At 38.1% G+C, this 27914-nt stretch overlaps 1 protein-coding gene across 2 annotated transcripts; it reads left to right on the top strand.

The window, feature by feature from the left end:
* Positions 1-3419: 3419 nt before the first annotated feature.
* On the top strand, positions 3420-27757 carry LOC114277588 (uncharacterized). 2 transcript variants are annotated; one of them, XM_082875862.1, is made up of 25 exons: positions 3420-3746; positions 3942-4043; positions 6746-7088; positions 7371-7525; positions 7817-8056; positions 9309-9418; positions 9559-9636; positions 9743-9849; positions 10284-10378; positions 10459-10580; positions 10746-10846; positions 10923-11000; positions 11142-11220; positions 11428-11596; positions 12729-12799; positions 14539-14619; positions 14711-14781; positions 22047-22143; positions 22238-22297; positions 22859-22913; positions 23020-23420; positions 23505-25397; positions 26260-26829; positions 26980-27038; positions 27257-27757. In XM_082875862.1, the coding sequence occupies exons 3-25, from the start codon at positions 6751-6753 to the stop codon at positions 27450-27452; spliced, it is 5226 nt and encodes a 1741-aa protein (XP_082731988.1). In that variant the 5' UTR covers positions 3420-3746; positions 3942-4043; positions 6746-6750; the 3' UTR covers positions 27453-27757. The 2 variants fall into 2 exon arrangements, with proteins under 2 accessions (XP_082731988.1, XP_082731989.1); XM_082875863.1 differs by having other exon boundaries at positions 3435-3746; positions 10465-10580.
* Positions 27758-27914: the final 157 nt, after the last annotated feature.

The following is a 27914-nucleotide window of genomic DNA, read 5'->3' as shown; positions in this document are numbered from 1 at the left end:
TCCTCAAAATTCAATTTACATAAAACATTAATGACAATCGTATCATTCCCATATTTGCACAACAACAACACTGCACTGTCCATCGAAATTGAAAAAAAAAACACGAAAAATAACTTGTTCAATATAAAAACACTTCACAAGAACAACATAAAAGTCCAAAGAAATTTCTAATAATTATAATTTTTTCTAGATTATAATAACGATCTTATAATTTTCTCTGGACCCAAATAAAAGTTCAGAGATATTTACAAACTTATATTCACCTTCAAGATAACAAAAACAAAGTCACAGAAAACTTACGCTATGTTTGGATTGAGTGATTTGAGAGAAAAGAAAAGAAATGGAATGATATGTATTTCTCTTATTTGTTTGGATAACCTAAGTAGAGAGAAATGAGAAGAAATTGAGAGAAATGGAGAGAAACTCATTTCTCTTATAAGCCTCATTTTCAATCTTCCCACAAGTGGAGAGATTGAGAGAAAAAAGAAACCACTATTTTCATGATACCAATTTTGTCCTTATAAAAATAAAAGAAATAAAATGATTGAAAATATAAAAAGGTTATTTTGGTAATATAACATAAAATAATTTATTTTCTTTTCTCTTAATGAAACCTAACCAAACAAGAATGAGAGAAATCACAATCATTTCTTTTATTTTATTTTTTCCTTATCCAAACAAAAAGGAGAGAAATCACAATTATTTCTTTTCTTTTCTTTTCTTTTCTCTTATTACTTAAGTAATCCTTTCTCTTCTTTTCTCTCCTAAGTTCCCAAACATAGTGTTAATGAATCCAGAGAGAATCACAGAGAAATTTAATGTTAACTATTAAACACAATCATAGAAAAAAATCACACAGAATATCTGTTATGAAATTATAAGCTTCTTTGTAATTTTCACTGGACTACAAGCTTACAATTTTCTCTGTGTGATTGTATAGTATTGGACTCAAATCAAAATCCAGAGAAATTTACGAACTTATATGCACCTTCAAGATAACAAAAAAAAATACTGTACTGTCCATCTAAACTAAAAGGAAAAAAACAAAAAATAACTTTTGCTCAAATGAAACATTCAAATTTAATCACAAAACATTCAATTAAATCCTCAATCCATATATCTAGTCTAGAGAACATTAAAAATAAAAAATAACAACATTATAATAACATGTCCAAATAAAATTATGATTTTTTCGGAATTATAATGACAAACTTATAATTTTCTCTGAATTACAAATAAATGTCCAGAGAAATTAAGAACTTATATTCGCTTTCAAAATCACAAAAATAAAAAAAACATTAACATCAAATTGACAAAAATGCTAACTATTCCACAAAAACTTAGAGAAACTGATAGAGAAGATCTGTTATACTCACAAAACATTCAATTGAGAAAATAAAAAATAACAAACTTATAATAACATGTCCATAACAAATTACAATTTTCTCTGTGATATTTACTGGATTACAAACTTTCAATTTTCTCTGTGATTTTCATTGAAACACAAACTTACAATTTTTTCTGTGATTCTATCTGCATTAGAAACTTATAATTATATGTCCATATGAACTTATAATTTTCTCTGTGATTTTCGTTAGATTATAATAACAAACTTATAATTTTCTCTAGACTACCAACAAAAGTGCAGAAAAAAATATAGAACAAAACTTAGAGAACAAAAAATGATAAGAAATTTTCACTTATCTCTGGTTTAAAAAAATAGAGAACAAAACTTATCATTGATAAGCATGTTGATGAAAAAAGAGCACGAAAAATGAACTCTAAAAATCAAAATCAACTCCACTATCAACTCTCTTTGAAATTGATAAAAAAACAAAGAATGAAAAATGAACTCCAAAAATCAAAATCAACTTTATCAAGCTGACCTCTTTCTAAAATTGATCAACAACAGAGAATGAAAAATCAACTCCAAAATTCATAAACAACTTCACTAAGCTGACCTCTATTTTAAATTAATCAAAACTGAAAACAAAATCCTAATGCAAAATACACTCGAAAAACTAATATGAAATCGGAATCTTTACATACAATTCAAATCAAAAATCGAAATCCATATGAAATCTCCATCGAAAACATACTTGATTCAACTCCATTGAAAATCAAAACAAAAACAATCAACACCACTGCAACAGCTAGACGATCATAGCAATCTCCATCGTCGAGTCCATTGTAACACTTGCAAAATCCCTACAAAATCTCCTACGAAATCTCCACCGTGAAGTCCATCCCTCATGAAATCTTCTACAAAACAGCAATTGAATATTCAGTTTGCCAAAATCCAAACAAACGTATTTTATAAAGAAGGGTAAATTAGGTATTTTACAACCTAAAATAAGGTTGAAGGTCCTTAGGCATCAGAAAAATATTATTGCGGACCTTTCCTCCTACCAAAAGTTGTGTAAAGATCTTAGACCAATTTTTTCAAATATTATATTAAGAGGTTGTTTGGTTTTTAAGTTGGGTTAAAAAATCACAAAAGGATAAAAAAAAGTCAAAAAATTACAAAAGGGCAAAAAAAAAAAAAATCCATTATTCCAAAACTAAAAAGCCAATCAAGAATGTCAAACGAAAAAAAATGTCTTAGGCTAAAAAAATTAAAAAAAATTTAAAAATTAACTAAAAAAGTCATTGCCAAACGAAGGTTAAATTAAATGAAACAATCAAAGATTAAACATTCTCTTTAATTTTTAGTCCAACCAAATCTTATTTGATCTAGGTAGTTCAATATGTGTGTCCATTTCATTTTTTTTTGTTCTTCAATGGGAAATGGGAAAATAATCATGATATGGTATATTACATAAATATTCTTTTAGTTGTTTTGGCCTAAGATGTTGAACATACAAAAAAAAATAAAATAATAGTAATAATAATAATAAATAAATAAATAAAAGTAGACGGGTTTATTTATTTTTTCAATATAGTCATTGTTTTTCTAATGTTTTTTTTTTTTTTAAATTTCCAAGAGATGCTAAAAGCATATATAGAAAAAAAGTCAACAAAGTTATTTCAACTTTCAAAAATCAAATTAATCTAAAATTTAAAGGACTGTAAAGGGGTTGGTTGGTGCAGATTATGTGAAATAAGTACTTATAATTGTTTTTTTTTTTTTAAATTTTTTGTTCATTTTTTATTTACAATTTGTTAGACATAAATAAATTTAAAAAATTAATTATTTAAAAGCAAAATAAGTATTTATATTTTTATTATAAATTTTTAAGTTAAAAAAAGTACACTAAAATTGCCAAAAATACAGCAAGAAGTAAGTACAATTGGTTAAAGCACAAAATGTTCTGATTTGGCAGTGTCTAGGTGTCCACGCTGCACATTCCCGCGTAGGATAACTCCTCACATTATCTTTTTATTTTTTTTAATTTTTATTTCCATTTTGTTCCCAAAGTATGTTTTTAGAGGGCATAAAAACGCTTGCTTGCTTGCTTTAACCCTTCTCTCTCTCTCTCTCTCTCTCTCGCTCGCTGTTCTCTCGTTTCCATCTCTCTTGCTCTCTCTCTCTAACGCCAACTACTACAGAGCCCGAAGACAAAAATATCGAGCTCCCTCCAACAAATCTAAATTCCTCCTCTCATGCCTTCACTGTTGTTTATCTCTCTATACACTCAAACCCATACATATATATACCTTTCTCTCTCTTGAATTCTTCCAACTCTGTCGATCCCATTCGTTAGATTCACAACCAGGAAAGCTCGACGTTGTGTTTCCCACCGAAGGTACTTCCATTTATTCTCTCAATTGAATTGAAAGCATTTTGTATTTTAGGTTTTGTTTGTTTTGCTTGCATGTCTTCGATTGGATCTCATTTGGGTTTTGCAACATTCCTTGTTTGAATGTGCATTTTGATTGTTTTGTGGTGCTGTGAAGTGAAAAATGACCCTTTTAGTTTGGGGGTTTCTTTGATTTTGCAGTGGATTATGGGTTATTGTGGCTCAGGGTTTTGGAACCGCGGAGGTCAATTTCGGGTTTCTGGTGATTGTCCCTCCGGTTAACTTCTTCATAGCATTTGAAAGGTTCGTTTTTTTTTTTAATCCGGGTTTTAATTTTATTATATGTTTTGTTCTTCAATTGCTTACATTAGGCACTTGTGTGTTGCATTGTTTAAGATGTATTTTATGCCTAATTTTCACTATGCATTTATCAATTTTCATGGTTGTTAATTGCCTTTTTTCCATAATGCTGAGATCTTTGATAGTGTCACTCAATGAAAATGCACAAATGAATCATGGGTCAGGTTTCTTTTTGTGGGTTCATCATTACATGCTACAGTTAGGGGTTAGAGACAATTGATTTGAATGGACAAGATATCATGGGCCAATGCAAGTGATAATAGTCAAATTTGTAACAGTACGTTAGAAAGGTAGGCTGGTGGGGGGAGGGTATGGATTAAATAATTTGTCAGCTTTGATGTGAGGATGCATGGAAAAGCTGGAAGGGGAGTTATAGGAGCCTACATGCATTGGCCAGTTTGAATTCCATGTTTAGTTTCAATTAAACCACTAACTCTTAGCCAGATGTGTTGTCAGAGACTCAAAGCTTAAGTTGAGAAAACATTAAGTTAAGGGCATCCCTAACTACTCGTTTATGGCATCTTTCTTGTAGATTCTTTAACATTGAGTTTGAGGTATATAGAAATGGGGATTTTCAGAGGATGATGAGATGGGAGTAAGAGCAGAACATAAGCTTGTTTTCCATTATTGGATGATGCCATTGAGGGTAATTGGTTGGAAAGATCTTTTAATGGGGAAGAGATTAGGTTAGCTGTTTTTGAGTGTGATAGGGGACAAGGCTTAGAGACCTGATGAATTTACTATGTCCATTTTATGGATAAACAAATATAATAAATAGGCTTTGGAAGCCTAAAGTGAAGGCTATGTGTCCCACTATCATGAAGACACCTTTAATTTGGTAATGGGATCTTATATTAGTTATAAAGTTTTCCATGAATAGTATAGAAGTGCAATTGCTGAGAATAACTAGAATATTGACAAAGAATCAGGATGATGAGATTAGCATTCAGTAATAGTCTGGAGTTTAAATTTGAAATAATCATAAGAATAAAGGTGATGTTCAGAATTGCAACAACTATAGAAGAATCAAGCTAATGTGTCATATAATGAAAGTGTGGGAGAGGGTGATAGAACGCCGATTGCGAGAAATAATAGAGGTGTCAGATAATCAATTTGGGTTTATGCCTGGTAGGTCAACAATGGAAGCGATCTATCTTTTGAGGAGAGTAATAGAAAAGTATAAAGAAAAAAAAAGAGACATTCATATGGTGTTTATCGACCTTGAGAAAGCATATGATAGAGTGTCCCGGGATATAATATGATGGGTGTTAGAGAAGAAAGGGCTGACAAAAGGTTACATTGACGTGATTAGGGACATGTATGAAGGGGTGGTGACCACTATTAGATCGCCAGCTGGAGAGACAAATGAATTTCCTATCACTGTAGAGTTACACCAAGGATCTACCTTAAGTCTTTATCTTTTTGCTTTAATTGTGGACGAGTTGACGAGAAATATTCAGAATGACGTGTCATAGTGTATGCTTTTTGCAGACGATATTGTGCTAGTGGATGAGACTAGAGAAGAAGTTAACACAAAGTTGGAGATTTGGAGAACAACTTTTGAATCTAAAGGATTCCGGATAAGCAGAATTAAGACAGAGTACGTGGAGTGTAAATTTAGTAACAGTAACAATGAAAGCAGAGGAGAAGTGAAGATTGAGAACCAAGAACAGCCTAAGAGTGAATATTTTCGTTATTTAGGGTTGATTATCACAACAGCGGGATAGATTGATGTAGATGTGGGCCATACGATTAAGGCGGGATGGTGTAAGTGTAGAAGTGCTTCTGGGGTATTGTGCGATAAACGAATACCCACTAGACTAACGAATACCCACTAGACTAAAAGGTAAGTTCTATAGAACGGCTATTAGACCAGCTATGTTGTATGAGATGGAGTGTTGGGCAACCAAGAAACATGTAGATAAGATGAGTGTGGCTGAGATGAAGATGCTAAGGTGGATGTGTGGTAAGACTAGATAAGACAGAATTATGAATGAGTGTATTCGGGAATGGGTAGGAGTAGTACCAATAGAAGATAAGTTGAGAGAAAATCGATTGAGATGGTTTGGTCATATTCAACGGAGACCAACAGAAGCAGTAGTGAAGAGATGCGATGCTGTAACGGTAGATGGAAGTGTTAGGGGACGGGATTGGTTTAGATTAATATTGGCTAGCGTTATAAATAGTAATAGAGATATACTTAATTTGATTAATGAAATGGTCTTTGATAGGGTCACGTGAAGAAGAAGGATTCATGTAGCTGACCCCATTTGATGAGATTTAAGGCTTTGTTTGGTTTGGTTTATTTCATTTCAGCCTGCATTAAATCCAAATTTCACTAGTTCGTTCAATCATGATAGCTCTGACCATAATTACTCACAACCAGTAGGAATTGTTAACAGTTTTTCAATTGCTGGGGCATTGATGGAATTTCCTGGATGTGCTTGATGTTTTACTTTTATCAGTTTATGTGATACAAAAGAAGAAAATAATTCTTACCTTTCTTTGGGTTTCTATCAAATCCATTTTTTTGGTCAAAATTTTGAACCATGATAAGATCGCATTGTATGTTAAACTCTGTTGGGTTTTTGTTCTTCATGTATGTTCTAAATTAAATGCTTTATGAACTCTGTCTGTTGTTGTAGGAAATATGGCGCTGCGGAAATATGTTCCTTCTTGTGATGCACCTTCTGTGAATATGAAACCGTTGAGTTTTTCTAAGAAGGAAAATGAGAAAGCTAGGCTTACAAGTCCAGATGCAGAGACTGATGTAGATATTGACCTGAGAGAGGTTTATTTTCTGATTATGCATTTCCTATCAGCTGGGCCTTGTCACAGGACTTATGGACAGTTTTGGAATGAGCTTTTGGAACATCAACTTTTACCTAGAAGGTATCATGCTTGGTATTCCAGGAGTGGAGTGCATAGCGGGGATGAAAATGATGATGGCCTGTCTTTTCCATTAAGTTACAATAAGTTGGTGGAGAGGTATTTATGCTTCTTGTAACTCCAAGTTGTAACATTTGTTTCTATCAACTTTTTACGATGTTCACATTATATTGTTTTTGTGCTAATTAGTTACTTGAACAATTTGTAGTCTTCCACACAAATAGACAATTTAAATAATAATTTTGAGGTATCTTCCTGTATGCATGAATTAACATACGATGTTGCCAGGTGCATGTTCGGATATGTTGAATTGTTGTCCCATTCCCTCCCTCCTTTGGTGGTATATTTGATTGATTATGGTCATCTTTTGTGCTTCTATAGGTATCCTCATGTTGAAAAGGATCATTTGGTAAAGCTTCTGAAGCAACTGATATTGAATGTGTCTACTCCGTCTGGATGCATGGTTGGTGGGGGTACTTTTGGTGCTGCTTCCGTTCCTACTCTTGTGGGAACTGGTTCTTTTTCGCTTCTAAGCCGTATGTGATGACATTTCTTATGATACTTTGAGTATTGAGCATTATATGTATTTGCACGGGACACCTTTGATTCCTGGAGTCATATATGTTTTATTGACAAAATAAACACTAACCCATCTATTGAAGAACATGAAATAATTTATTTCCCTTTTGAAACATGTGGACCATTTTTAGTTATTATTACTGTTCTGAGTTCATACTGTTATGGAAAGAGTTCCCTCCTGTCCAATCTCTCCCTTGTTATATTTCTTGCTAGCCACTAATGCTCTCTCTCTCTCTCTCTCTCTCCAGATGATCAAAATAAGGTAAACAATGGAACAAAACCACCCCCGACTTTCCTGCGTTGGCCCCACATGCAAGCTGATCAGGTGCGCGGCCTGAGTTTGAGGGAAATTGGTGGTGGTTTCACAAGACACCATCGTGCACCATCCATTCGTGCAGCATGTTATGCCATTGCAAAACCCTCTACTATGGTGCAGAAGATGCAAAATATTAAAAGGACTAGAGGGCACCTAAATTCTGTCTATTGTGGTAAGGTTCCTCTCTTCCTTCCCTTTTCAAGTATAAAGTCAACATCTAGACTTTTAAGATAATTGACATGTATAAATAACAAAATCATAGCATGAATGGTTAATTACTAATACTATCAAATTGTACTAGGTTACCTTAAGCCTTTCAGATTCTTTGTTCACATATAGCTTGTATCATTGAGTAAACTTGACAAGGAGTATATCTAGGTAAATTTAGCCCATGCTTTGGGAGTGAACTTGTGGAAGCATCTTTTGCAATTACTAGACCAGACCAAACCAAACCAAACCAAACCAAACCAAACCAAACCAAGCCAAGCCTTAAGTCCCATCAAATGGGGTCGGCTACTACGAGAAATTTACTTTCTAATTTTTTCCCTACATGACTGATGATATTGATACTTAGCCTGACTTCCATTGGAACTTCTTGGGGATGCCAAGCACATCTAGATTCCAAATTATGCAAGTCATGAAATGCGAACTTAAACATTACTTACGCTGAGGCTTTGTTTTGTTTAGCTTTTTATTAAAATTTCTGGTAATCTTCCTTCACAGTCTTCTTCTAGAGTTTGTGTTGTTGCTACTTATGTTATTTCTGCACTTCGATCATTTTCTGCTTGTTCATGGAGTCTACATTTGAAGCTGGTAAGACTACTTCTTAGGCTTTATGGTTGTTGAGGAAATTGCACTTGATGGTGGATATTCTGGTGAAATATATATGTATATATAAACATTTTATTTGTTGTTATTAGGAGGAGTACTGGTTTGGTTGGAATATGAATGAAGCACAGTCTCTTATATTTCATTGTTTTGTATTCCACCCCTATTACAGGATAATACTATGTCACGTGAACTCTGGGGATAAACTCTGATTTTAATTTGAATCAGAGTTTGCAACACCATTAAAACAGAAACAGTTCTTTTTCCCTGTATTATGTGGGAGCAACTCCAAATCGATGATTGTGCCTGGAATCTATACAGTTATGGGCATTGTTATATATGTACCCTTTCGTGCTTTTTTAGAAAGATTATGTTCAGGAGTAAAGTTGCATCATTTATTGTTGGATGGTCATCAACACAATGCTTGTTTATGTCAACCATTTATCTTTGCTCACCTAACATATTTACCTTTTTCTACTTCAACTAATGTGGTCGTGTCAATACTTGTTCTTGTCTCTCTTTCAAATTTTGTGAATATAAATCTTGGTCTGGGGACTGATGGTGTTGGGTTGTATCTGAAATTTGCTTGCATGCAGCCATATTTGATCGATCAGGGAGATACGTTATTACTGGCTCAGATGATCGCCTAGTAAAAATCTGGTCAATGGAAACTGCTTATTGTTTGGCCAGCTGTCGTGGACATGAAGTGAGTTAACATCCCAGCAAACAGAATTCACCTGTTGTTTCTGTGTGTGTGTATAATTATATATGTGTGTGTGTGTGTGTGTGTTTTTTTTTTTTCCACCTGGTGCTATAATCCTCATATTTCATCATAAATGTTGAAAGGGTGATATTACTGACTTGGCTGTAAGCTCTAACAACACTTTGGTGGCTTCTGCGTCAAATGACTACATCATCCGAGTTGTGAGTTTCTTTTATTTTTCAATATAAATATGCTCATTGGTTCTCTCTCTCTCTCTCTCTAAATTTGCTCATTGATTATCTGATTATTCCCTTTTGTTTTTGATAGTGGCGTTTACCCGATGGGCTGCCAATTTCAGTTTTGCGTGGTCATACTGGAGCTGTTACTGCCATTGCATTTAGTCCTAGACCAAACTCTGCATACCAGCTTCTATCGTAAGTTTAATGCCTTGAGAGTTGTTTTTACTTTTTAACTTCATTGAGCATCGTTATATAGATTTTTTTGGTTAGGTGTAGATTTTTGTTTTGTTTGTTTTATGAATTTGTCTTCACTATAACTTTGAAGATTTGTATCCCTTTCATGGGATTGTGTACTTTAGATCTCCCTGCTTACATAACCTCTGTCCTCTGCTAGAAAGACAACATAGAACAAATTGTTTTTAGTTGCTTCCCAAGCAAGCACATCCTGAGCCCCCTCCTGGACTGAAACATAGTATAAATCAGTTCAAACAAGCCTTTCATGGAATAGAAGACATTCCTATTCTGCAGTCCCCTTCTAAACTGGGGGACCCATAGTTAGCAATCAGAATCTTTGTTTTTAGGTTCATTTCTCTCTGTAAATTATTTTAGTATTTTTTATTCCTTTGTAGGTCGTCGGATGATGGAACATGTAGGATTTGGGATGCCAGATACTCTCAGTTCACTCCACGTATATATGTTCCTAGGCCTCTTGATTCTATAGCTGGTTAGTCAATGCTTTGTTTTGGCCTGGTTATTTACCAACTGATTTATTGGTGAAACGACTTATGTACTAAATACGGACAGGTGCAGCAAAGAACAATGGTCCATCTTCTAGTGCTAGTCAACGGAGCCATCAGATTTTTTGTTGCGCATTCAATGCTAATGGAACTGTCTTTGTCACTGGTAGCTCAGATACTCTTGCAAGGGTACATCTGAATATTTTCTCCGGGTTATTTGATTTTCCATATATTTTCTGATCCTTCTTCCCGTATTTTGTCTCTTGTAGATGAAGTTTTCATGCAAACGTTTCATAGTGAAATCTACGTAGCTATTAAAAAATCTAATCCTAAAGGAGAGCTATTTACGTGCAGGTCTGGAGTGCTTATAAATCAAACACAGATGAGTCAGAGCCGAATCATGAGATTGATATTTTAGTCGGGCATGAGAATGATGTCAATTATGTGCAATTCAGGTTTGTTTTCCCCACTCTGTCTTCCATTTTTCCTTGATTGACTTTTGCATGCTGACAATGCATGCTCATGATGCAGTGGCTGCAATGTGGCGTCTAGATTCTCTATGGTCGACACATTGAAGGAAGAGAATATTCCGAAATTTAAAAACACTTGGTGCGTTTGTATTTTTTGTAACTTCATCAAAACGTATAAGGTCTATTTGCTGCTGTTGTTGTCGTTGTTGAAATTTCATCATACGTTCTATAATTGCTTCATATATATTAAAAGCATAATCATGAGCTCATTACATTTCAGGTTTAACCATGATAATATAGTTACCTGTTCTCGCGATGGTAGTGCAATCATTTGGATTCCGAAGTCACGTAGATCACATGTGAGCTCTTCTTTCATGTGCTTTTTTATCTTGACTTCTGTATTCATGTTTAAGTTGCTTGCTGCTCATGTCCTTGGGTGTGTTCCATTTTATTCTCTTGACCATGAAGATCTATGGGTTAAATTTAAACTTGATTTGACTAGTATCTTGATTTTTGCTTTGCTTTTTTTTTTTTTTCTTCCTTTTTTTCTTTTTTTTTTTCTTTAGGGGAAGGTTGGACGGTGGACACGTGCATATCATTTGAAAGTTCCACCACCGCCAATGCCTCCTCAACCTCCACGAGGTGGTCCACGCCAGAGGATTCTTCCAACTCCTCGCGGTGTGAATATGATTGTGTGGAGTTTAGACAATCGTTTTGTCCTTGCTGCTATCATGGGTAAGATGCTCGTGTGCACATCAGTGTATAACAGAATACGTTTGCTGTGTTTCTCATATAATTTTATCCTCTGGAAAATTATCGGTTAATTATTATGCTCCTGTTTTTCTATTGTGACTGGTTCTCATATCCATTTTATATACATGGGCTTTTCCCCTGGTTTTCCTATATAGGTTTTAATTTATAATAAAAATAATAGGATACATTATTCAGCTGGCTGTACATTACTGATTTCGTTTGTTTCTTTTTTTATCCTTCTCGGTGTTATGTTCTAACATTTTCTTGGCAGTTGGCACTCATCAAATTTGACTGTTTGCACCATTTTCTCATGGATTTTCCCCCTTAATCACTGATGAAATATATTTATATATTCTTTTATTTAAAGAAATCTCAGAGGGTTGAAACTAAACCCATATCCATGGTCTAGATTGGTAGGAACTACCCTATAGGCAGATCTTTTTAGAGGATATTGCTGTTGATAACTTGATTTTTCTTATTGTAATTCTCCTATCTGCGCTAAGTGTGATGTTGAGTAGTTCTCATTATTTTGGATGAATTGTTTAGCAATTTAAAAGCAATGTGCTGCAATGAAAATTTTGCAATATCCCCTTCGTGTCCGTGCCTTGATTTATTTGAAATTGCCGTGCCCCTTGTTCGTATCCATGATTCCTAGGTTTTGAGTCTTGGTCGGCTTTGTGTACATAAGTAGATTCAGATGTGCAGTTCGGCATGGCATGCTGTATTGGAGGACTTCTTGTACTTCTGAGAGTGAGTTTATTATGTGGTGGTGTCCTTGTCTGGCAACCTTGAGAATTAGGACATTGACTCTAGTAAAAAGTTGAAAACTGAGATTTCAAGCACCCAATAGAGGGGAATAATTAGAGAGTAGACAAATTTCTTTTAGTTTCGAATGCATCTATTGTCTAATTATGTCAGGTGTCACCTCAGCACCTCCCCACTGGGATGGGACTCGTCATTCTCCATGTGAGTTTGGTTGCCTTTCTGTATATACTGATATGTGAACATAGAGTGCTTTGTATGTGTTTGTGTTTAAAATTTCTAAAACTTGTTTCAAACCTTAGTTTGAATCTTTCATAAAAAATTTGCAGATGACATTGTTCTAATTATGCAGATTGCAGAATCTGTGTCTGGAATGCTGTTGATGGTAGTTTGGTTCATTCTTTGACTGGTCATAGTGATTCTGTAAGTGGTGTACACATTTAATCTTTACAATTTGCATTTTGATTTTTCTGAAAAGGATAAGAGAAGGAGAAGGTAATTCTGTAGTAGTCCTATTTTACAATGCGGGATAACTGGATGTCTTAAGTATTTCTTGCTTAGTTTCATTGCCTTGTTATTCTGAATACGTTCTGTACAGACTGACAGATATTCATCAGATGACCTTTCCGCGCCATGTAATGGATGCTGTATCGTTGCCTTTCATATTATAGCTGCCCCTTTACTTGCCAACATTATGCTTTAGTAATGCCAATAAAAATCTACGTTGTGAACAAAAATTCTGTAATGGATATGCCATCTAACTTGATTTCACCTCCTTTGTCTCATACTGGTGATAGATGATGAGATTTGATATAAGAATATGTTGAATAAGTAGATTTTATTTTTTTATGTTATTTTTTCTTTTTTCAGTGCACCATCAAAATCATTGTCGTGTGGCAACTTCTTACGAGAATGATATTCTTACATTATATTGATAATTTCTTCTGCTCTAATGACTAGAATAAGGCATCAGCTTATACCATCTTTTGAAAAGCTCAATTTTCAGAAAATCAGTCTAAACCAAACAAGGTGACTAGTTCTGCAAAATTTGAACTAAAATCTTTAGATTTTGAAGTATTTCTTGTATATGTAAGCATATCCATGATCACATTAGTTTTAAACTGCACAAACTTTTCGTTTCAATTAGAATTTTGCCAAATGCAGTCAAGGAATTCTTAACTCGAGAAACCAAAACTACTTGTGAGACAAACCCATGTATTCGCTTTATATAATAGAAATTAGAATAGATTTTTTTACAATATAATAGAATAGAAATTAGAGTAGATAACATTATGTACGAGGTAACCCCAAGGGTTTGGCCTTGTGGAAGAGGCCTGAGGCCTGGGACTTGGGGGTGTGCTCCCTCCAAGGTCTTAGGTTCAATTTCCCTCGCCAGCCAAAACTCTTTGGGCCACGTACCGCAAGGCATAAACCTTGTTTCAGAAGGCTTGTTCTGCCGTAGGGACTGTCTTGTGCGTACATGCTGGCCGACGATACCCTACATATTTTTTTTAAACAAAAATGTATACGAGGTTCTGGTTTTCACTAACAAAATTTTGGTGTGTATAGAAGTGTGCAGAGATGGATTTGCATTTTAGTTCCGTTTTACATTTTTGCACTTGGGGACTCCTTAGTGCTCTTTGTGTTCCCACCTATATATGCACACACTACATGTAAAAATGATTTCAACCAATTGCAAAAATTTTCCCTTTGAAGTTGAATGTAGCTAACTCCTTAGAGTGGGCTTAATCTTTTCATAGTTATATAGTGCTATGAAGAACTTCTATATAGCAATGATAAGTTAAGCACTAGATGTTGATAGTGATGGTCAATTTTCTTGCTGGAATCTGTTTCCTCATTGGCCAGCATTGTGAGCTCTTTTTATGGAATAGGTATTAAGTAGTCTATGAGAGGGCCTACATTTTACTGATTATACTTGAGACTTTGTGTGACCCTCATCCTCTGCAAATCAGACGTTAATATGGCAGAGCTTCATGTCCCTGTTGTCCTGATTTCTGTCACCAGAATCAGACATCTATTTATTTACTTTTCTTTGATTTTGCTGCAGTTCTCACTGATGCAATTGTTTGTTGCTTATGTCGCCCCTAGTTTGTCTGCTTGTTATTTGGTCATCTCTGACAATGTTACTTGTGTTTTGGTAGACCTATGTTTTGGATGTTCATCCTTTCAACCCCCGAATAGCTATGAGCGCTGGATATGACGGAAAAACAATAGTGTGGGATGTGAGTTTCAAATTTGTAAAGCTCTATAAAGTCAGGTTTCCATGTTATTAAATTCTTCCATGTTTACTGAGTTGCCCCTCCTTTGCATTAGATATGGGAAGGAACGCCCATCTGCATATATGAAATTGGACGCTTCAAGTTGGTTGATGGAAAGTTTTCTCCGTAAGTTGACAAAGATGTTTTGCTAGTTCTGACTACTTTTTTTTTTTTCTATTTATTTGTTGATTATTTTATAATTTCTTGTTAACCTGGTTCTTTCAGTTTATGTTTTGAATGTCCTTGGTATATGTTTGATGTCATTGTTTATTCTTTGTTTATCGATATTTTGATTCTCAGGTTATGTGGGCATCAATAAGTTGCTTAGTTGATATTTGAGTTTCTCTTTTGGCCAGATTATGTGCAAAACAAAGGTTTCGTATTTGTAATGACTTTTTGCTTGACTTATTATGCTGATTGGATGAGAGATTTTTAAGGATTCAATCAGCATAACATCTGTTTAGACTTAAGTTCTGTACTTGGTCAACCATTGATGAGATGTCAAGCAGTATTGCCCTCTATGTTACATGGACTTGGGTATAGTGGTTGGGTGTAGGTTTGTGTCCAAGTGCCAGATCCATCTAATTCTCATGTCAAGGACACCAAGACACATAGTTCATATTTGTTAAACACTTCTATTATTTTTTAGGATAAAATAATGTTTACAAACCAAAAAATATATTCTATGTATAAAATAAAATAATTTTTATGTATAGTAATATAATAAAATAGAAGTTTTATAGTAAACTCGATTGTTTATACAAACTTGTTTGGTGCACCTCCAACTAGGCATATCAAAACACACATCACATATCTTTACCCAAGTGTTAAAGTGTCCAACATAGGTACTTCAGAAATTGAGAAGAGTCAATGTAACATTGGTTGTCTTATAATCATGAACGTAGGCTAGGGCTAAAGTTAACAGGGTTTGTGATTGATTGGGTTAAGATTAGGGTTGAACATCAAATTTTTGAATGATATGGCTGAGGTTTATTATAAGTTATTTATGCAATTTGTAGGAGTTGTAGGTTTGGAATGACCTAATGTTTCGTGCGGCAAATGAAGTCGGCTTGCGCCGGCGGATCCTCTTCTTTGGTGGTCGCACGTTTGAGTTAGAGGAGTCTTTGGTGGATTCTATACGTCGTCGAAGTCAGTCGATTGTGGAGAGGTCAGGGGCTCCGACAGGCTGTTGTTTTGGTCGGGTTTGATATATGCTGGCTTGTGAAGAAACTAATGATGGCATTGCACGTACTAGTTCATCTCTGGTATCTAGGTTGCCTTAGTGGAGGTAGACGAGTTTAGCAGTGTGGGTTCGTGGGGAGGCCAGAGGAGGGTCTTCTGTCCAAATAGTGGTGACTGTGGGGGTCTGAAGGGAGCAAGTCTTCATTCCTATGTCAGATTATGGGGATGGTTGGGAGGGTTTGGCTTTGGTTATGGAGGGCTTCAAAATGGGGGATGGATGGGTGAGACGGTCTGTTGGTTTGAAGAGTAGCGATGGTGAAGGAGGCACAGTTGGAAGTTCCATTTGGCAAGGTTGATTCTGATGGGGACTTTGCGACGCCTTGTACTGAAGTGGGCTGGTTCAAGATGCTGGACAGATCTTTGGTGGGTATGGTGGGGAGACATGTGGGTTTGGGGGCTATGTGTGCTTGGGTCAACTGGTGGTGGAAGTCTTCAGGCAAGGTGGAGGTACGTTTGTTAGGGAACCAGGCTTTTTTGTTTGTGTTCTCGTCAAGGCGTGAGGCAGACTCTGATGAGGTGGCGGTGGACTGTTAAGGGGAGCGATCTGAACTTGGAGTGATGGTCGACTTTGGCTCTTTGCGCTTCCAATCAGATGCCGGCTCCGGAGAAGAGCGTTTGGCTTTGTGTGATGGGTCTTCCTGTCCATCTTTGTGGCGACAAGGTGTACCGTGATATTGGCGACCGGTGTGGAGGCTTCGTGGCGGCCAACGAGTCAACGGCTGATCTGGGCTGTATTCGTCTGCAAGTACGGAGCTCTGAATCTACGCCGCCACACATTTTGGTTCGGTGGAGATCGTGGCCGGTCACTCTTCCGATGTGGGTGGAGGTTGGGCTGTCAGTGGAGTGTGTGGTGTCAGTGGTAGGGTTGTGTGACGGTGATGGGTTTGGCTTGGAATTATGTGATTTGAGGTGTTATCAGGGGGATAGAGTGCGAAATTTGGGCATGAGTGATTATCTTCAAAGATTTGAGGGAGATTTTAAGGGTAAGGGCAAGCGGGGCAACCTAACCCGAGAGGGGTCCAGTCGGGGAAGGGTTGGTTTTTTGGGCCACGTTGAGGCCTAAATTGCTGTGGGCCAAAAGGTGGGTCAACAATGCTAGGTTTTAAAAGAAGGAAATTTAGGGGTGAATCGTGGGCTTAATGTTTTGGGCCATTTAGGCCTGGTTGTTAGGTCTCCGAGTGGGTCAAGTAGTGGTTCTAGTTCAGACTCGAACCATTATAGCTCAGTAGATCCTTTTGTGTCAGTGGTGGCGAACGACGGATCTGGGCCTCGATAGACGATTAATCCAAGGCTAGGATCCATGTCGACGACACGAGACATGGCGGGGGCTGTGGGGTGGTCGTCACCTAATCTTCGACAGGCCGAAGGTACTGATGTTTTGGGGGTTGTGCCACGATCGATGGTGGGCGATCTCTGAGAGGTCGACGGTTCTGTTGTTTCGGGGAGAGTGCCGCGATTTAGGTCGCCGATAGTGGGCGAGCATCTTCGGGAGGTGTCGGCTGTTCGAGAGAAGGGTATCGCAGTAGAGGTGGAGGACACAAGTCGCTGGGCTTGTTTGACAGAGGAGTTGGCTCTGGTGGTTCAGCCAGGGGTAGGGATCACTGAGATAGATGTAATATACACTGGTTAAATTTGATGGCCTTGCGACAGAGGTGGATTTTCAGGGTGCTGTTCCTCCGCAGCCTGAGGTGGTCTCGGCCTGGGTGTTATCTCACATCACTGGGGTAAGTCAGCTCTTGGGTGTTTCTTTTGAGGGTCATGAAATTGAGGCTCTTAAAGTATTTTCGGCCATTGAGGAATCTTGGAGGGGAGTTGCTCCATTGCAAAAGGAGATGCCATCGGGAGGACATAATACGAAGAATGCTAGGGAGTTGCGTAAATTTGAGTGTTCGATAAATTATGATCAGCACAAAGGTGGGGACAATTGTGTTGTCAGAAAGGTCGAGGAGCTCAATTGTTGTTGTCATGCGGTTAAAAATCTAATTTTGGAATGTGCGTGGTTTGAATGATAGGGAGAAGAGGGTTTCAGTTCGAGCTCTACTGAGAAGTGTTAAGGCGGATGTGGTGTGTATTTAGGAAACAAAAGTTGAATGCATTGGGAGAGAGACAGTTAAAGAGCTATTGGGGAGGGGGGACGCTTTGTGGATTGGACTTTCTTGCCAGCGGTGAAGGTGGCATGGGATGTTCTTCTTTGTTGGGATCGGCGGGTGCTGGAAAAAGAGGATGAGGAGATGGGGGCTTATTCGATATCTTGTTTGTTTCATAGTGTTGCGGATGATTATCGATTCGATAGGCCTTCACTGGGGTATATTGGCCAGTAAGGGAGTGAAACGGGTCAGCTTTTGGGAGGAGTTACAATGTGTAGCTTTTCGATGGGGGGTTTCTTGGTGTGTGGGGGGTGATTTTAACGTAGTGCATTGTATGGTGGAGAAGAAGGGGGTGACATCAGTTTCAGGATCCATGCGGGCTTTCTCTTTGTTTATCGATGAGTTGGATTTGGTGGATTTGCCGTTACAGGGTGGTGGTTATACTTGGTCTGGGGGCAGGGTTATGTCTCGTATAGATAGATTCCTGGTTACTGGAGACTAGGAGGAGCATTTCTCATAGGTGACACAATTGAGGTTGCATCGGCTTGTTTTTTTATCATTGGCTAGTTTTATTGGATAGTGGGGGGATTAGGAGTGGTCTGACGCCATTTCGATTTGAGAATATGTGGCTTGAGGCGAAAGGGTTTGGTGAGATAGTTCGAGGGTGGTGGGGCAGTTATATGGTGCTTGGAGATCCCAGTTCCCGCCTCTCTCGGAAGTTGAAACTCCTTAAGTCTGATTTGAAGCAATGGAACAGGGAGGTGTTTGGGCGGCTGGAGATTCAAAAAGCAAGCGCTTTAGTAGTTATACAGGGATTGGATGAGAAAGAGGAAGTGGGTTTTTTGTCAGGAGAGGATATGGTTCTTCGAGATGTGGCCCGTAGGGACTTCGGGCAGGTGGCTCGTATGGAGGAGATTAGCTATCGCCAAAAATCTAGATGCTTGTGGCTGCAGGACGGGGATCGAACACAAGGTTCTTTCATCGTATGGCTAATACACATCGACGGGTGAATCAGGTGTCGAAGATTCAGGTAACTGGGGTGGAGTTTTCGTCGTCAAAGAAGATCAGGGGGGCTATAGTGGGCTTCTACGAGCATCTCTTTCGGCTGGATGGGGATGTCTGGAGGCCACGGTTGGATGGGGTTGTGTTTGATGCCATCTCTGAGGTGGATTGTACTATGTTGGAGAGGGCATTTACGGAAGAAGAGGTGTTTGCAGCGTTGCGGAGTATGCCTGGCGATAAGGCACCTAGGCCAGATAGTTTTTCCATATATTTTTTCCATCATTGTTGGGGTGTGGTCAAAGAGGATGTTATGGTTATGTTTGAGCAGTTCGATCAGACGGGATAGTTTGAGAAGAGTTTGAATGCCACTTTTATAGCATTGATCCCAAAGAAGGGTGGAGCAGAGGATATTCGGGACTTTTGACCTATTAGTCTTTTGGGGAGTATGTATAAGTTGTTGGCAAAGGTGCTGGCAAACAGGCTTCGAGTGGTGTTGGCGGGGGTGGTTTCGGAGTCTCAGAATGCTTTTGTAGGTGGCAGGCAAATCTTCGATGCGGTCTTGGTAGCCAATGAGTGTGTGGATTCAAGGTTGAGGCACGGGAAGGAGGGGATCATTTGCAAATTAGACATTAAGAAGGCATATGACGACGTTAACTGGGATTTCTGGATGTATGTGTTGGATTGGGTGGGTTTTGGGGCTAATTGGGGACGGTGGATTCGTTATTGTATTTTGACTGTGCGGATGTCTGTTTTGATCAATGGTTCTCTAGCAGAATTCTTTCCTATGTATCGAGGCTTGTGGCAAGGAGATCCTTTATCTCCGTTGTTGTTCATTCTGGTTATGCAGGATTTGGGTCGTTTGTTGTCCAAGGCAGTTCCTGGCGGTTTGTTAAAGGGATTTGAGGTGGGTTCGGGTCATGCGTCTTTGCTGGTTTCACATCTTTTCTATGCAAATGATGCTTTTATATTTTGTGATGCAGCTGTAGACCAGATTGGACATCTTCAGTGTGTGTTGTGTTTTGAGGCCGTGTCAGGATTGTGGGTTAATCTTTCAAAGTCTGAATTGATTGTGGTTGGGGAGGTGGCATGGTTGCTGATTTTGGCAGCAATTCTGGGGTGTAAAGTGGTGGTGTTGTCGATATCGTATCTTGGTCTTCTTTTGGGAGCCTCTTTCAAGGCTTGTGGGGTATGGGATAGAGTGATAGAAAGGGTGCAACAGAGGTTAGCTAGTTGGAAGCGTCAATACTTGTCAAAAGGGGGGAGGCTTACCTTGATCAAGAGTGTCTTGTTGAGTATCCCGACTTATTTTATGTTTGTTCGTGTGATTTCGGTGGCAGCGGCTAGAAGGATTGAGAAGCTGCAGCGAGACTTTTTATGGGGTGCTGAGGGGGTGGTTTCTCATTCCCATTTGGTGGCTTGGGATCGAGTGTGTGTTCCAAAGGAGTTAGGGGGTTTGGGGATTAGGTGGCTAGTCTGGTTTAATTTAGCTTTGTTGGGTAAGTGGTTGCGGTGTTTTGTGGGAGAGGGAGCATTTATGGAGGAAGGTGGTTGTGGCGAAGTATGGTTTGGGTAGAGGGGGGTGATGTTCAAGAAGGGTGGGGCTGACTCGTGGTCGGGGTGTTTGGAAAGGCATTTGGTTGGGTTGGGAGGCGTTTTGGCATTGGGTTCGGTTGAAGGTTGGAGTGGGGGATAGAGTGCGTTTTTGGCGTGATAGGTGGTGTGGTGATATTCCTTTAGACCAGATGTTCCCGTTGATTTTTGGGATTGCTGAAGATTGTGAGGTCATGGTGGGGGCTGTTCGGCTTGGCTAGGGACAAGAGTGTGTTTGGAATGTTCATTTGCGCTGTTCTGTTCAAGATTGGGAGGTGGATCAGCTCGTGGAGCTGCTGGGTTTCTTATATGGGTTGCGCAGAGGGGGTGTAGAAGAGGATTTGTTGGTTTGGTCTTGCTCGGGTTCCAAAGGGCTATTTTTTGTGTCTTCATTCTATGATGCGCTTGTTTCTGTTGAGACGAATCTCTTTCCCTGGAAATGTGTGTGGGTCTCAGGCACACCTTCCAAGGTAGCTTTCTTTGTCTGGATGGCAACTTTAGGCCGTATTCTGATCATTGATAATTTAAGGCTGTGTGGACATATTTTAGTAAATTGGTGTTGTTTGTGTTGTGGCGATACCGAGTCGGTGGATCATTTGCTTATTTATTGCCCAGTTGCTTCTAGGCCATGGATGCTTCTTGTTGCGACTTTTGGTTTGGTATGGGTACAGCCAGGCGCAGTGTCGGCAGTTTTACAAAGTTGGGCTGGGGTAGGGTTGGGCGGAGGTGTAGGAAAGCGTGGATGATAGCTTCTCACTGCTTAATGTGGCTTCTTTGGTTGGAGCCCAATAGGTGGGTTCTCCAAGGGGTGTCACATTCAGTTCCTTAGTTGGAGAGACGGTTGCTTATGGTGTTATATAATTGGGTTACGGGGTTGGTTGATCCTAATGTTTTGGCTTTTGTAGTTTTTGTGAAGGATTTATTATCCTAGTCTTTCTTTAGGGGACTGTTTTTTGTATTCTTTGTATCTTTTTGATGCTTTTCTAATAAAGTTCGCATATTTATCAAAAAAAAAAAAATTACATTTAGTCAAACCTTTTGGAGTTCAAATCTTTGAACTTTTTGATCCTGTATTGAAAAGATGTGGCCTTTATTAAGTAGAATGGCAGTTTATTGCAAGTTTTCTGGCAGAAGCTTGCTCTAGAAAGGAATAATAAGTTCAGGATTTTTTAAATGTAATGAATGTTGCTGTTTAATATCAAAATATTTTTGAAGAGATGTGTACTGTTTGGATTGGGTCCTGAATTCTGAGCTCCATCATATTATCCTCTTTTCTGGTTATAAATTTTTCTTAATTACCAAAAAAATATAATTTTTGTTTTGTTTTGTTTTGTTTTGTTTAGATGGATTTTTGATTCTGTAGTGCTGCACTTCTTTGCTTTATGTCAGGATAAGGACAGATGTGTACTCTCTTGTCACATCCACATTGTTCCTCTGTTGTGGATTTTATTGACTTTTTATATGATCCAGGGATGGGACATCAATTATACTTTCAGATAATGTTGGTCAATTATATATATTAAGCACAGGCCAAGGCGAGTCCCAAAAGGATGCGAAATATGATCAGGTACTACAAACCAAAGAGTAGATGAATACTGTTCATGTCGTTAGTATTTGTGCGACCCCTTATGGTACTGATGTATGTATATACCTGTTAACAGTTCTTCCTTGGGGACTATCGTCCCCTTGTCCAAGATACTCATGGGAATGCTCTCGACCAGGTTGGTTAATCTCTTTATTTTCATCACTTAACTTTTACTTTATGTGTTAATGAGTTTAGACAGTGCACCGCACTCATTTAGTCCGCTTATTTTAAGAAACTAGCATATATCATGATTCAGGATTTTAAAGTACTATTGCCTACAGGATTTACCAGGATTGGATTATGTATTGTATGTTGTTACTGTGTTCACGTGATGAGGGCTGTTATTCTTTTCCCTTTTCAGTAATTGATTATTTGTAGTATTTATATTACCATGAATGTATTCAACACATTGGATTTACTCTTAAAGCTTAATCCATTATTTGAATTGTATGCTACTTCTAATCCTTGTGTTGAAGAACCATTAAAGAACCATTTTGTCTTAAAGAACCATTTTGTCTCAGCTGCCCTAGCTTTAATGTTGATAATCATTATCATTCTGTCTTGTCTCTGGCTTTGCTAACTTCATTCCTGACTTTACCATATCCTATTGATGGGATAGAGATCTTTATTTATTATATAAATTTTTTGAGGATCTCTTAATTTAAAAACTTAGCTAACTTCTGATGTTTTGATGTAGGAAACTCAACTTGCACCGTATAGGAGGAATATGCAAGATCTCCTGTGTGATGCGAGTTTGTTCTTGCTTCTTTTGCTTTCTGATGAAACTTTCATTCTTGAGATATTGTCCTTTGATACTTCTCTTTTTGTAAATGCTGTTTATGCATTGGTAAATGCTAGGCATGATTCCATACACAGAGCCTTATCAAAGCATGTACCAGCAACGGCGGTTAGGAGCTCTGGGAATTGAGTGGCGCCCATCTTCTGTAAGATTTGCTGTTGGGGCAGACGTAACTCTGGACCAAGATTACCAAATGCTTCCCATACCAGACTTGGATTTATTGATTGATCCACTACCAGAGTTTGTAGATGCCATGGATTGGGAACCAGAAATCGATGTGCAAAGTGAAGACACTGATTCAGAATATAATGTTGCTGAAGAGTTGTCTTCCGGAGGGGAACAAAGAAGCTTAAATTCTAATTCATCTGGTGATCCAGAGTGCAGTTCAGAAGAAAGTGGGGATGAGGACACTCATAACGATGTCCTCCGCCGATCAAAAAGGAAAAAGCAGAAGGCAGAAGTAAGAGTTCTCTTTATTTTATTTTAATTTTTCCTCCTTTTTTCCCAGATGCTAGAATTGATATTTCATCTTTCACCTTTTCAGGTTGAGATCATGACTTCTTCTGGGAGGCGTGTTAAGAGGAAAAATTTGGACGAGTATGATGGCAATACACAAAGAAATAACCAAAGGAGGAAGTCAAGACATGGCCGAAAAGCTTCAAAGAAGAAATCTTCTTCATTGAAATCATCGAGACCTCAGAGAGCTGCTGCTCGCAATGCTCTGACTTTGTTTTCCCGAATTACTGGAGTGTCTACAGATGGAGAAGACGAAGATGGATCAGAAGGTGATTCATCAGAAAGTGAATCTATACTGCAGGATTCAAGCATCGATAGTGAAGAATCTGATAAATCTTTGCAACATAAACAACATGAGCATTCAAAAGGGAAAGAAATATGTGTGGATGAGTCTGAGGATGTGGTTAAAACTCATGAATGCTCTGAACCTCCTTTGAATGCTGGAAACAGGAAGCGATTGGTCCTGAAATTGCCAGTTCGTGATTTAAACAAGTCTGTATCTGCAGGGAACACATTTCTCGAATGTGACAAGAAACCTGTTCTTGTAGGCTCTTCATCTAAATTTCCACAGGAAGCTAATGAAGTAAATCAGATTTACTCTCCGGATCCAGATTATTCATCTGGTGGTCAGAGGGGGGAACATGCAAAAGTTGAACATCGTTTAGAGCTGTTTGAAAGATATGATCGAAAAATTAAATGGGGAGGGTTCAAGGTCCGTACATCCAAACGTTTGAAAATGGGGGAACCCTTGCCAGTAACTGCTTATGCTGGATCAAGTTTATGCCTTCAAGATCATGCCAAGATTGAGAATGTTGCCAGTGGACACCCAACGCTTGAAAAGGAGTGTGGCAAAATTTATTCCAGTTTAGAAACTCAACAGCATGGTGGTCAGACAGACGATCTGGTTTGTATGAACCAGAAACATGCTGAGAATGGTTCTACTGAAGATTTGGATGGTGGAAGGAATGGAATAGAGAACTCTAGCTTCGATGAACATGGGGATTATGATGAATTAGAAAAACAGGACTATGAGTTTGTTGTTGATACAACCACATCTCTCTCCTATACCAATGGAATCGAAAACCCTCCTGAATTGAAAGAGAACCTGACACCAATTTCAACAAAGTTTAGGATAAGGTCAAAAAGGATTTCAAAGCATGATGAAAGTTGTAAGGCGAAAATTGAATCTTTCATGGAAGATGGGAGAAATGGTGGAAGTCATGCTCTATCCGAAAGCCCAGACATGAAGCAGAATCTAAATTCAGAAGTGCCTGATTATGATGATGCTGTTGGACCCAGTTCAGATCATGGAGTCCAGGAAGGCCTAGTAAAATCAGTGGCTCAGATTGATAGTACTTCCATGTCTGCCTTGCAAGACTCACATAAGTCAAATTCACATGATAAGATGTATAATGCTGTTTATAGAAGGTCAAAGTCTTCTAAGGCTAGAAGTAATCCAGAAGGTGACAGTGGAGGTGTAGCAAACACTTCAAATGTGAACAATCGTAATCTTGATGTTGGAGTAGACTTCTCTGAAGCCACACCTAATGTGGTTCGTCGGACACGGTCCATGGGGTTGAAGGCAACCACCCATGATGCAAATGCCATGGGATGTAACATCAAATTGAGGGAAGACGATGATGGTTCAAAAGATGCATCAGCAAGTGTCCAAAAATCTTCCATCAGTGCATGCAATGAACGTCCCTATGAAGAATGGGCATCTGGCTCAAGGGTTAGCGTTGGATTAAGGTCTACAAGAAATAGGAGAAGCAGTTATCACATTCGTGACACTAGTCCACCAGATCGAAGGACTTCGAAGTCACATCAACCAGGAAGAAACTCATGGTTGATGTTGTCAACACATGAGGAAGGCTCCCGATATATTCCCCAGCTAGAGGATGAAGTTGTATATTTGAGACAGGTGTGTACTAAATTTGATCATATTATATTGGGTAAATTACACTTCCACCCCCTACGTTATGGGTCATTTCTCACTTTGGTCCTTCAAGAAAAGGTTCTCCCACATTGGTCTCTGATTATTTGTTGTTTCCCACTTTGGTGCAATTATTAACTTCAGCCATGATTCATGGTAAAGGGGCAATTATAGAATTTCAAATTTTAAGTTTCTTACCGTAGTGCTTAAATTTTTGAAAGTTTTTTCACTTTGGTCCCAAAAAAAATTTCTCACTTCAGTCAATAAATCCAAACCCAACCTAATCTCAAAACCATCTCCACTCCCAAACCCACCCAATCTCAAAAATCAACTTTATATCAGACGGACATTTTTTTTTACAGTGGGTATGTGTCATTCGAGGAGCAAAGAGGCTCTGAATCATAGTGTGGTTAGTGGAGGAGATGAAAGTGTTGCGCAACAACATTTTAGTGGAGGAGATTAAATTATTGTATTTTATTTTATTTTTGTAGTTAGACCATTTTTTGGGGTTAGGGATCATAGTGTGAATATCTTTTTCTTTAAGGACCAAAGTGTGAAAAGGCTTATACTTTATGAGGTAAAAGTATAATATATTTTATTTCCCTAATAAAAGTATAATGGTCGATGGTCAGAATTTGGACCAAAGTGGGAAGAATTTGATAGCTTTAGAATGAAAGTGAGAGAATCTTTTCTTTAGGGACCGAAGTGAGAAAAGCTTCATACTTTAGGGGGTGAAAGTGTAATTTACCTTATTTCTGTTTGTTATTAATGATTGCCTTTTGGTTTGGCTTAATGTTTGATTAGGATGATAATTTTACTCGTTTACATTGGGACCCTTTTGATTTCTCAGGGGCATCTGGAATATTTTAGCCATAGTGGTGAAAAAGATGTAGGCCCTTGGAAAACAATAAAGGGAAACGTCAGAGCTGTGGAATTTTGTAGGGTTATGGCCCTCAAGTATTCGACACGTCCTTCTGGGGAAAGCTGCTGTAAAATGACACTTCTGTTTGTAGATTCTTCTTCCAGTGTTGATGGTAAATCATTTACATTGACTCTGCCTGAAGTAAGAGGTTTTCCAGACTTCCTTGTTGAAAGAACTCGGTACGATGCTGCTATCCAGAGGAATTGGGCTTTTAGGGATAAATGCAAAGTCTGGTGGAGAAATGAAGGAGAGGAAAATGGGAGTTGGTGGGAAGGTCGGATTGTTACTGTGAAACCTAAATCTCCAGAATTTCCAGACAGTCCATGGGAAAAGTATGCTGTTCAGTACAAGAGTGACCCCACTGAAACACTTCTACATAGTCCTTGGGAGCTTCATGACTCTGAGACTCAATGGGAGCCACCTCGCATCAATGATGAGATCCGAGACAAGTTGCTCTGTTCGTTCGAAGAATTGGAGGAATCGGGTTGTGAAGATCAGGTAATCTAGTTTTTTTCTTTTTAAACACAGTTATATCAGGTAATCTAGTTCAAGCCTTCAGACTTATACATTATTTGAATGTTTAAATTGTGAAGGATGATCAATATGAAAACTGAACAATGACTACTGATTTCATTTGTACCACTGCAGGATCGTTATGGGATTCGAAAAATGAAACAAGTTTCACAGAAGACAAAATTTGTAAACAGGTATCTCGATGCATATTCTTGTTTGAGTGTTTCGGTTCTGTTTTGCATGTTTCCAACACTCGGACATGGTTACCCAGAAGAGAACCCTTTTCCCAACACAGATATTTGCATCCTTGTGCCCGGAAATATTTGTGAATATACTTTTATTATTTGAATTTCTTCTCTGATGAGTGGATTGGGAAGTTGAAGTTGTATTTTGATCCATTGAAATTTTGCAGGTTTCCTGTTCCCTTAACACTTGAAGTGATCCAGTCTAGACTAGAGAACAATTACTATCGAAATTTGGAGGCAATGAAGCACGACATCTCGGTGATGCTATCAAATGCTGAATCATATTTTGAAAGAAAAGCAGATCTTACAACAAAGATGAGACGCTTATCAGACTGGTTCACACGGACATTATCATCTTTATAGGTTACTTGGATACAATTTTGTAGAAAAATCAGCCACTTTGAGGTTGAATATTCCCTTCTGTTTTCTTGTAGATAATTTGTCTTTATTTGTTTATTCATTTTTTTTTTGCCCTTTTGCTTCAATACCAGTTTATACAGTTTAGGGAATTGGTTTGGGTCCTTAATCGAGGGTAGGGAGGTATCTAAAGGAAAATTAGCTGGTCACTGGGGTAAAACAATCCACCAGAAATTTCAATTGTGTATAGACAAGACACAGAAAACAATGTGATCATTACTTGATAATGGCAGTCAAAAGTTTAGTCCCTCCTTTTTCTGGCTCAATAACCGTGGGAATGATTATGTTTTTGTTCAAGTAATTTTCAATAGTAGCCTTTATGTTTTTGGAAGTTCCTCCGTATTTTGATCTGCAAAATCATGATTATATTTGTTATTCCTTTTCTATTTGTAAGTTTGATAGCAGTAA

This window comes from Camellia sinensis, chromosome 6, assembly GCF_055761805.1.
Source record: "Camellia sinensis isolate YWXY chromosome 6, ASM5576180v1, whole genome shotgun sequence".
Lineage (NCBI taxonomy): Eukaryota > Viridiplantae > Streptophyta > Magnoliopsida > Ericales > Theaceae > Camellia > Camellia sinensis.
Note: the sequence above shows the minus strand (reverse complement) of the source record. Positions and strands in the feature narration are given on the sequence as shown.

Coding starts and splice junctions, on each gene's coding strand:
- LOC114277588 (XM_082875862.1), top strand. CDS start 6,751: ATGGCGCTGCGGAAATATGTTCCTTCTTGTGATGCACCTTCTGTGAAT. Junction 7,526..7,816: donor TTCTTTTTCGCTTCTAAGCC/GTATGTGATGAC, acceptor CTCTCTCTCCAG/ATGATCAAAATAAGGTAAAC. Junction 11,597..12,728: donor TGTCCTTGCTGCTATCATGG/GTAAGATGCTCG, acceptor CTAATTATGCAG/ATTGCAGAATCTGTGTCTGG.